Source organism: Nothoprocta perdicaria, unplaced genomic scaffold (genome assembly GCF_003342845.1).
Source record: "Nothoprocta perdicaria isolate Ctin4 unplaced genomic scaffold, notPer1 scaffold_77, whole genome shotgun sequence".
Lineage (NCBI taxonomy): Eukaryota > Metazoa > Chordata > Aves > Tinamiformes > Tinamidae > Nothoprocta > Nothoprocta perdicaria.
In genome coordinates this window covers 3,010,785-3,021,986 of record NW_020456054.1, presented here as the reverse complement: position 1 = coordinate 3,021,986, position 11,202 = coordinate 3,010,785, and the positions used below count along the sequence as shown (strand labels likewise).

General features: G+C 43.8%; 1 protein-coding gene across 3 annotated transcripts in view; it reads left to right on the top strand.

The window, feature by feature from the left end:
* Positions 1–11,202, top strand: part of NOL4 (nucleolar protein 4) — a 177,495-nt gene that overhangs the window by 25,504 nt on the left and 140,789 nt on the right. For all 3 annotated transcript variants that reach the window (XM_026051609.1, XM_026051610.1, XM_026051608.1), the window contains exon 2: positions 10,304–10,453. In XM_026051609.1, coding sequence (XP_025907394.1) covers positions 10,304–10,453 — 150 coding nt within the window. The remainder of the gene's footprint in view (positions 1–10,303; positions 10,454–11,202) is intronic.

Sequence of the window (11,202 nt, the reverse complement as noted above, 5' to 3'; positions counted from 1 at the left end):
TCTCTCAAAATGAATTTTTATTTCATAGCTATCCTAATATCTACCTCAGCATGCGCATGAGTTTCAGTGTAACCTGGTACTTTAATGGGATGATTTTTCTCACACTTTCATCATATTTCATGATAGAACTGAAGCACTGGAAGATTAAGCTGGCCTTAAATACTGAAGTTTGTTCAAATTTACACAAGTGTAGAAAATTTTGATAGAAGTTGCCCATATCTAGATGAGTGAGCTTTAGTGAGTACCAGGAAGGAATAAATGCATTTGAACTCGGACCATGAATGTGAGCTCAAACAAAAACTTCAGATAAAATTGAGATAAAAGTGTTCTACTTCCTCTAATCAGTTTTTAACATCCTAGCTGATGCTTGCCAGCTCTCAGCTGCTAACAAGGAACAGCAAGTTTGAAGTAAGGAAATGAACTTTACTGAATATTTTCAGATCTCTAAAGCTTATTTGCAAAAAAAAAAAAGCCAGAGTTCAACTCAAAATTTGATTATTGCTAGTAGAAATAGAACTAGAATAAGAATATTCTAGTTCTGTATTCAAATAGAACTAGAAAGTAGACTTTTTTTTTTTCCGGGGACAGTGAATACAGAAAACTGTCATCAATTCTCAGTTATAAAATATAGACTGTATATTCTGAACTTAAAATCTAAGATCAGAAATATTTTTAATGAAGAATTGGTCAGTTAGAGTCAATTTCTAATTATCACTTCCCTCCCATGCATTTTGCTGAATTAGCTTGTTTTCCTGTCTTCAGAAATTGAACGTGTCCYGTTGTTCAACATTTTAAGAAGCTGAACAGGCCAGGATCCGTAGAGAAGGGAGATAGAGGGACTAACAGTGGAAGCGTGTGTCAGGTCCTTGATTCCTTCTGCTCTTTCTGCTCATGTGAGGGCACTGTGTGTCCCTGAGGTACAGATGGAAGGGTATTAGAGGTCCATCTTCCTCATCTCTTTGGGTAATCTTCATCCCAGTGTGCATATGTGAAAGATCTTAGCCTCGTTGTGTTATTAGGAAAGCTGTGGCTGCAGTTACCTTGGTAGCTTAGTTTGGACAAGGAATGTGTTTTTGAAATTCCACCCAAAGCCTGGGTGGAATTAGAGTTGGCGAGGCATGTCAGGGACAACAGGCAGGGTTTCTATAAGTATGTCAACAGCAAGAGGAAGACGAGGGAAAATGTTASTGCACTGCTGAATGGGGAAGGGGCCTTGGTGACGGAGGATGCCRAGAAGGCAGAGTTACTAAATGCCTTCTTTGCCTCTGTCTTTACTGCTAAGGTGACTCCCCATGAACTGCAGGACTCCAAGAGAAGAGATATAAATGGGCTAAAGGAAGACCTTCCGCGGGTTGAGACGGATTGGGTTAGGGATCACTTAGRCAAACTGGCCACTCAAAAATCTATGGGCCAGATGGGATGCACCCAAGAGTGCTGTGGGAATTGGCCAAGGTYATTGCTCAGCCTCYCTCCATCATCYTTGAGAGGTCCTGGAGAGCAGGRGAGGTGCTGGGAGGAGCCGGGCAATTACAGGCCGGTCAGCTTCACCTCCGTCCCCGGAAAGGTGATGGAGCAGTTTATCCTATAGAGCATCTCCAGGCATATGAAGGAGAAGAAGGTGTTGAGGAGCAGTCAGCATGGATTCACCAAGGGGAAGTCGTGTCTGACGAACCTCATAGCCTTCTGTGATGGGATGACAGGCCGGCTGGACRAGGGGAGAGCCGTGGATGTTGTCTACCTTGACTTCAGCAAGGCTTTTGACACCATCTCCCATAATATCCTCATACGGAAGCTCCGGGAGAGTGGDCTAGACGAGTGCACGGTGCRGTGGATCGAGGGCTGGCTGGATGGCAGAGCTCAGAGGGTGKTGATAAATGGGGCCGAGTCCAGTTGGAGGCCTGTGGCCAGTGGTGTCCCYCAGGGGTCAGTRCTGGGCCCAGTGCTGTTCAATTTGTTCATCAATGACCTGGACGAGGGCACGGAATGCACCCTGAGCAAGTTTGCGGATGACACCAAGCTRGGTGGAGTGGCCGACACTCCGGAGGGCTGTGCTGCCATCCAGAGGGACCTGGACAGGCTGGAGAGTTGGGCAGAGAGGAACCTCATGAGGTTCAATAAGGACAAGTGCAGGGTCCTGCACCTGGGGAGGAATAACCCCAGGCACCAGATTAGGGGTCGACCTGCTGGAAAGCACCTCCACGGAGAGGGACCTGGGAGTCTTGGTTGACACCAAGTTAACCATGAGGCAGCAGTGTGCCCTCGTGGCCAAGAAGGCCAAGGGGATCCTGGCCTGCATCAGGAGGAGCGTTGCCAGCAGGTCAAGGGAGGTGATTCTGCCCCTCTCCTCAGCTCTGGTGAGGCCGCACCTGGAGTACTGTGTGCAGKTCTGGGCTCCCCAGTATAGGAGGGACGTGGAGCTTCTCGAGAGGGTCCAGAGAAGAGCAACTAAGATGATTAAGGGAATGGAACATCTCCCGTAGGAGGAGAGGCTGAGTGAGCTGGGCCTGTTTTCTCTGGAGAAGAGAAGGCTCAGAGGGGATATGATTAATGTGTATAAGTTCAGGAAGGGAGAATGCAGGGAGGAAGGGGACAAACTGTTTTCATTGGTGGCCAGCGATAGGACGAGGGGTAATGGCCACAAGCTGGAGCACAGGCAGTTCCGTCTCCAGGTGAGGAGCAACTTCTTTACTGTTAGGGTGACAGAGCAGTGGAACAGGCTGCCCAGGGAGGCTGTGGAGTCTCCTTCTCTGGAGGTCTCCAAACCCGCCTGGATGCCGCCCTGTGCCACATGCTGTAGGTGTGCCTGCTTGAGCAGGAAGGTTGGACTAGATGATCTCTAGAGGTCCCTTCCAACCTTGAAGATTCGGTGATTCAGTGATTCAGTGAAATTTTGAAGCAGAGCTCGTGGTGATGCTGCCTTCTCGTGCTTTGTTTTACTGCGTGGTGCTTTTTCAGTTCATGAACTGGGTTCCTTTCAATAAAACAAAACTGGAATTTGTTCTGTYGTGCATCTGGTGTCTGCCAACCACAAACGTGTGCTAGTGCAGGGATCAGATTAGAGCAAGTCTGAAACACACAGTGTGGACATCAGTTACTTGCCATCCTCTGCTTTGCTCTACAGATCTGCTCTTCTTGTGCTGTCCTACTTGCACATCTAGATAGTMGCTCATGGCCTTTGGCTAGCCTGGAGCAACAGACTTGACAAACACAAAAATATGACCTGTCTTGTGACCCATTTAATGTTCAGAATGGTTGTGTATATGTTTAAGCACTAAAGAAGAACATCAGATGTTAGTGCACTGAGGAAAACCAGCATTCAGATTTAGTTAGGAGGTAGCTCTTAACTGTGAATAGCAAATTGTAGCCAGGATTCTCCTTGTTTTAYACTTCTCACTGTGGTCTTCTCTGTCATTCTTTAAAGACCCTGAGTGCATTTGGTCTCGAGGTGACTTTTTGAAATTGCCTCTTGCTTCCCATATCCGTGATTATTTTTACTAGGAGATCCAGGAGTCATTAGGCAGGTTCCATTTGTCATTTTGAAGCTCTTCTCCTGCACTAACACTGATGATTGCAGACCTGTCCATCCGCACTTCTCCTGAAGAAAGACAAAGGAGAAAAGTTTCTCCCCGTGGAAAGGGTTTTAAATGTTTACAGCAGAACCCTTGGTCCTGGGCACTGAGGATTGTGTCCTGTTTGTGTACAGAGACTTTGCTTTGGTCCTGCCAAGAGACTAAACAGAAAGGGGCTTTTACTTATTGGGTCTGTTAAACTCAGGAGAGTTAAACTCAAGACAGTCATAGRACTTTCCTTCACTGAAAGCTTTCATAAAATTTTCCATTCAGAAAAAGCCCCAGATTTTGTGTCCATTCCTTAGTCTTTTTTTCTCRAATGGCAAATTATTTTGTCCTTTTAATTTCACTTAATTCTTTTTCTTTTCATGATCTATTTTCACAATTTCTTCCACTTGTTACTGTCATGCTCCAGCTGGTTGGTTTATTCCTTGTGGGTTTGATTGCTCTAAGAGTTCCAGAGAGAGGACAAGGGAGATGGGAATGGCTCTGATGGAGATCTGCCTTAATGTAGCTCTTCGACTTTTCCTGTCTCCATCTGCTGGCAAAAGACAAGATTTGCTGTTGAACCTGATCATCARTGAAGAGCAGAAACTATAATTTTCTATAATTTCCTTTCATGAGTATAGGCACCTTCCATTGGGACCTGGACAGAAATGATCAATTTGTTTATTTTTATGCCACTTAATAATAGTTATCAAACTAAGAACTTACGATCTGTTGTAGATTTATACTACCGTGGGAGGAGTGAGTTATTCAAACTGAGAATTCAGATCAATGTGCTGATGAAATTACATTTGTTCACTTACATGGAAGTGAGAGATGATCTTAAATGGCCATCACTCTTTTTAAGTGTTAATATTTTTATAGTTACAGAGCAAGCAGATAAAGGACGTAACACATAATGGAATTTTCAACCTGCCTGTTTATTTTAACTGATTTTTGCAGACAGGTATGTAAAGGTCATGTTGTACATAGATTACCACTACTTAACAGTTAGTATACAAATATTCCAGTGTTCGCTCCAGAAGGAATAAAACACACAATCATGTCAGGTATCTGCTATGCACASACTAACAAGGTGAGAGGTTTTATGTGCAAAATTTTTATTTGGGATATATAGCTGATTCAGAATACAGCCTTTCAGACAGGAAAAAAAAATTGCTTTCCATCCAATGGGAATGCATCATCAAGACTGCATAAAAGGGATGCCAGTCAGCAGAGATGTGGTGAGACACGTGCTGAACTCTGTGGTAACCTCAAGTGGTACTAGGAAAAATGTTACACATGGAGGGACACGGAGCTTCTAGAGAGRGTCCAGTGGAGAGCAAACAAGATGGTTAAGGGACTGGAGCRTCTCTGGAATGAGGAAAGACTGAGGGAGCTGGGCCTGTTTAGCCTGGAGAAGGGAAGGTTGAGAGGGGATCTGATCAGTATGTACCTGAGGGGTGAATGTAGGGAGGAAGGAGCCAGACTCTTCTCAGTGGTGGCCAGTGACAGGACAAGGAGCAGTGGGTATAASCTGMAACACAGGCMGTTCCATCTCCATGTGAGGAAGAACTTCTTSCCTGTGAGAGTGCCAGAGCCCTGGCACAGGCTGCCCAGGGAGGCTGTGGAGTCTCCTTCTCTGGAGGTCTCCAAACCCRCCTGGATGCCGCCCTGTGCCCCGTGCTCTGGGTGTCCCTGTTGGAGCAGGGGGTTGGACGAGATGATCTCTAGAGGTCCCTTCCAACCTYAACCATTCTGTGATTCCATGGCATRAATATTGTTCAATTCAAAGTCATTTTAAATCTGTATGTGATTTATCTTATGCACTGAAATATTTAAGTTGATTATGATTTCCATCTACTCTTTTTGTAGATGCTTCTGGCTTTSATGCTTTTACAACAGAGGTTTTTATAGACCTGAACAATTTTTATGGAAACAACCCTTTACTTTGATTTTCTACTTCAGTCTATCGTATGTTTATAGGAATATTTTTCAAATGCTGTACAGATTCTGATAGCTGCATTCATTCATGGGGTAAAAGGATGTTTTATGAAACCTATTTCTCCGTGAAATTTCAGGATCAGATGGGAAGGAATTACATGCATTTTTGTTTCAGTGGCTTTGATTCTAAAGGCCTTTATTAAATATTTTTTTCTTCTGCAAAGTTACTGCTAAATGATACCTTTATTTAATAGATCTGTCTGCAGTCTTTATTATGAGTTTTATATGTTCACTTCAGTGTCAGTTTTTCTTATGTTCTTTACTCCTACTAGCCCAGTAGGTTCCAGGTCAGTAAAAGAGATTTAGTCCGTCCTTGAACATTATTGTTCACAGGGATCCTTAGTCCAAGAGCTGCACAAATCACTTCTCCTGAGAAGTTTATTTTTTGTGTAGATACTAAAAATGAACAATAACTAAACAGCTTTATTCTCAGAATGCAGATGGAATTTGTGGGTCTGAAAATGAGAAGAACCATCTATTTATTTGTATTCTAAACATATAGGGAAGTCAGTGAATCAACCTGAAAACAAGAACAAACATGAAACCCTGTAATGCAGCCTCAAAGAGTAAAACTGAGTGACTCCCCACTGGTAGAGCGTGAAACCATCCCAGCTGCTGTAGGAATGAGCGGTGTTTTGGCAGGGCCTGTCACTCTCTCTTGRCCACAGAGGAACCCTGGAAAGCTGGTTTTGAACAGCGGCACCCACCACCGTGGTGCCTGAAACAGGAGCAACCAAACCCATCCTGAAAGATTTAAGAGCCTACTTCCAGTTTTCAAGAGAAATGTTTGGTGAGTCTCTCATTCCTAAGGCATTTTTGAAAATGGGATTGAGCTCTTGCCATGCTGGATAAAAGCCCAAAATATGCCTCAACATTGATACCCACCCTCCTTGTTCTTCTGGGCATCAGGAGCCATTAGTACCCGAGTCGCTTTGAAAATGGCATTTAAGCATCTCAGTCACAGAATTAACAAGAAGAGACTCAATATCTCGTTTATCCAGGACAACGTCATCTTTACTCAAATTATCTCTGACAGATGTTTGTCTAACCTTGTTTCAGAATCCTCCTATGACAGGAACCTCAMAACCTCCTCAGCAGTCGATCACCATTCTTCCCTATCCACATCCATAGTAGTTTTTTCCTAATGTCTAATGTAAATCTCCCTTGCTATGGTTTAAGTCTATTACTTGTTCTGTCCCTTGTGGACATTTCATAGCCTTTCAGGCATCAGAATAGCATTAACACGTATTCCCTCCTTATTCTCTTCTTCATACTTAGTTGAGGCTAAAAAAGTCCCCTTAGGCTCTGTGAAATTTTTTACCCGCAACCGGCTTAAAAGTAGAACTGCTTAATGTTAATGTCTTTATCAAATAGCASTTATGAGAAATAAGTGTAGTGTAATGGCATATGGTAGGAAAGAGTTTGATACATCTGTGTCCACTTCAGGGATACTGTGGTTTAAATGGAGATTTCAGCTTATATCCTTTGCCCAGCTTTTTACTTATTAGRATGTCAGGAATATCAGAAATTTCAGTAATAACCTTTAAATCCACCTTGTCCTCCTCAAGTTTCTCATGAGGTGTATTGCTTCTGCAGTTAAGGCTTACATCTCCTGCAGGTCTGCACGGCGCCGCATGGCCTTAGCAGCTCATTCCTAATTCAGCAGCTTCCTAAACATCACAGTCTTTCAGAAACAAGGACTATCTCAGAATCACGGAATCCCAGAATGGCTGAGGTTGGAAAGGACCCCTAGAGACCATCTAGTCCAACCCCCTGCTCCAGCAGGGACACCCAGAGCACGGGGCACAGGGCGGCATCCAGGCGGGTTTGAAGACCTCCAGAGAAGGTGACTCCACAGCCTCCCTGGGCAGCCTGTGCCAGGGCTCTGGCACCCTCACAGGGAAGAAGCTCTTCCTCACTACCGTCAGTAGCACCAAGCCAAAGTCTGATCGTTGTCCAGGCCTCACCAGATAAAGTTATGGCAACGCTGCAAGTATCCTTGTTAAATAATAGTGGTCTCTTCTCAGGAAGCAGTTTCCATTCAATATAAACTATTTTTTTCTACTCTAACTGACCAGATTTTGAAAGTTTGTATTCATTTTATGGCATTTCAATTAGAAGACACAGGTAGTTTGTGTGAATTTTATTTCCTTGAAGCAGTAGGGTTTTATTCAGCTGGATGGAGAAGCATGTCTTCAAGAACACATGCACGTCATGCTCGCCTTGGATAGCAGTTCCCAGGGATGTGGGCAGGGAACCTACCCCAAAACACCAGTGCATCCCATGACCAGCAAACCCAGCAAAATAAATTTCCTCTGTAAGCCTGTTCTTTGAACACATACCTAGTATTTGTGTGTGCCAGCTGTGCTGATGTGGCATCCGTGGTATTAAATTAATATTGTTGTGAAGCATTTCTCTTTAATTAAGAGAGAGCTCCCCTGCAGGAAATTTCCTGAAACAATACTCGTTAGTAATAAACAGATTAAATCTTTATCAGTTAATCAACACTATAAGCTTCTAAGTATTCTGCGAGCAGCGTGAGGTAACACTGTCGTCATAGTGAGTGTTTGAAATCATGAGGGTTCCCCCTGTACCATTCGGTGGTGAGAAAGCAGCGACTGAAGATGGAGCCCCCCCGACGAGCGCAAGGGTGAATTCACCCGAAGATGGAAAAGGCTCAAATTTGGGCCCCATCTCTCAAGCCCTTTTTTCTTCTAAATAGTGGGCAGCAGTGGTGGGCAGTACCGGTGCAATCCGTCATGTGTTGATGCTGGGAACTCACGATACCACAAGCGTTCTGAGCAGATGGCTGGTGAAATTTTAGAGGTTGTTCATGGAACAGCCCCTCTGCCTTTTCTGAACGCCTCTTGCAAGCTGATCACTGTGACAGAGGRAAGAAGCCCTGACCTCTCACAGAGACCTTAACTGTGCTGGAGGCTGCGATACAGGTTCCTCATGTTCCTCCACCCCGAATCCTCCACACGGTCACTCATGTCTCTCCTTGCCCTCCCAGGACAACCACAATTCCCAGCTCACCCATGCAAGGTGGTTCTGCTCCACTCCAGCTATTTGGTGGGAATAAAGAGCACGACTTGCTGTGGGCATGGTAGGGACAGCGTAGGTGGCTTTGGGCAAGGACCTCTTTGAAGAAGGCTTCGCAGAAGTGAGGGTATCGTGGAGCAGGAAAGCACAAAGATGTTACAGCTAGTACAGTATCAGCACCTAATCTGATACCATTTGGAGTCATGCACCTTTAGAAAGCTATATTATGAAAGCATTAATGTTTTCTCCATCACTACTGGGAATAGTCAGAGCCTCTGTGTGTCACTCTGGGCGTTTCTTTGGAGCCACTGGAATTAGGGGCTCTTTCCATGAACTTGGTAAAAAAACAGAAGTAAGATAAGTGAGCTGAAATAAAAGATAGGCACAGCTGGGAAAGGAAAACATGTGTGTTCACATGCAGCAAGCTTGCTGGAATGGGTCAGCAAACAGTGGTTAGCAGGGGGACAGCAACTGGCAGTCACATGTGGCCACTGTTTTCTCATTTTTCATCTTTGGCCTTTATTTGGTCACCGCAGCAATAAATTCATGTATTTTTTTAATGAAATGGTCTATGTTGCAGCATGAACTACAGTGGCTGGTAATGGTTTTCAAACACGTTAAGCTCTGTAGGCATTTATTTCTTAAAAGATCCATTGAAGCCTGGGCGACACTGTTGCCTCCAGAGGCAAAGGCTGTGTTGGATTCCGAGGGAATTGCCCGTTCTTATTCCGCTCCTCACGTGGCCATGTTGCATTGCAGAGCACGGGCTCCTTGTTGGGAGGGCTGCTCCGGAGCACGAGGAGCCCCAGTGGTGCCCTGCCGCTGCCCACGCCGCAGTCTCCTTAACTGAAGCTGAATCCATAGGCAAGGATAGAGCAAACCAAAAGCTGCCGTGTGGATGGGCCCCTCTAAGAGGCCGGAGCTGAACTGCACTGATGGRTTTCGGAGACGTTGCAGACTGCCTCTGTTTAGAAGCCCTGAGCTAGCACAGCAATAGCATCGTGGAAAGTGGGGTAGTAGGTGCCATCACTTTTCTGTCACTTCTCCCTGCTCAATGTCTATGCCCAAAATTACAAATTAAAAAAAAACCCTCCTTCTTTTCCTCATAGTGTGATTTGTCTTCATGTAGTATAATTTCCAAGAGGGTTTCCAGCGGTAAACTGGTTGTAACAACTTTGTATTCATAATTAAAGTCAGCTCTGTCACCTGTGAGATAAAACTTTTTATTACATACCTTTATGAAAGGCTAGGTGCAGATTTGCGGGGTTGAGGGTTAGTGAGGCAAGATAAAAGAGACAGTGCATCCTTCTTAGCAGCTGTGTAATGTGTCTCTTTGGCACGTGCCTGGGGGCTGCTCCTGCCCAGGAGTTTGTGCATTTGGAGAAACCAGCGCAGGTAACTGCTGTTTCATTTGTTAATTACTGGAGTGAAAGKTGACTTTTTTACAGAGAGACCGAATGTTCTGGTTTGTCCAAGTGATCTGCTTGCAAAACAGAAAATCTTATGATGCTTCTGATCATACACCTTTCCTGCAATACTATTTCTGTCATTCATGGCATGGGTGGCCTTCAAATCTCAGGGAAGGGTGTTTAACTAGTCACATCTTGCTAGCAAAAGAGAATGTATTCTGTGATTATCACCATTTATCTGTTCATCCTGTCCTCCTTACTCTCTCCTTTCTTTCTTTCTTTTTTCTTTTTCAGGATGGAGTAGGTGTAGATGAGAAGCTGTCTTTACGGCGGGTAGCCGTGGTAGAAGATTTCTTTGACATTATCTATTCCATGCATGTTGAAACTGGGCCTAATGGAGAACAAATCAGAAAACATGCTGGACAAAAGAGAACGTATAAAGCAGTAAGTAAACTAAATCAAAATAAAATAGATAAAAGTGAACATCAGAGTTGTTTGTCCCTAGTCACACAGCATGAGACTGGTAGCTTTTTTTCTTTGTTTTTTCCTGACTGGATTAGTATTGCAACCATCAGATTTCTTTCAATAATGTGTGAAAACATGCAGTTTACTAATCAGTTGGGTCGTGTTCTTTACATATTAAGGGCCAGATCCATTGACTWCAATAAAGATTTTCTAATTGGCTCAAGCAGAGAATCTATTCTCACTATAATGATTTGATGATCTTTGTAATAACTATATTAATGGTATCTTTTAACTGCTATTAAATGGCTAAAGGCATTGCTACGAAAGTTTGCTAAAGAGGTGCTGTAGTTGAGCAAATGAAGGAAGTTTCATTATACCTTATTGCTGCAGACTATATTTTAAGGTTTAATGGTATGAAAAATTTTCCTAAATTCAAAAAGCTGGAAAGCTGCTGGGTACAATGAAAGAACTATTGAGAGGGCAACTGTCAAACCCATATAAGCTGCTGAATAGGGAGAAGAGATTATTCCTAAGCTTTTTAATTGTGCTTTATTGTTTGACCTGAACAGTTCAGCTGCTGCCTTTAAATAACAATGCATAGCTTTTGTATTTAGTGGCACAAATAAAACACTTTCTGTTCTTAAAGAGAACCCATAAAACGTTTACTAGAGTTTCCCATGCCCTGTTACATCTGAATGTGGTGTTGTCCTCCAAGGTTGATCTGCAGT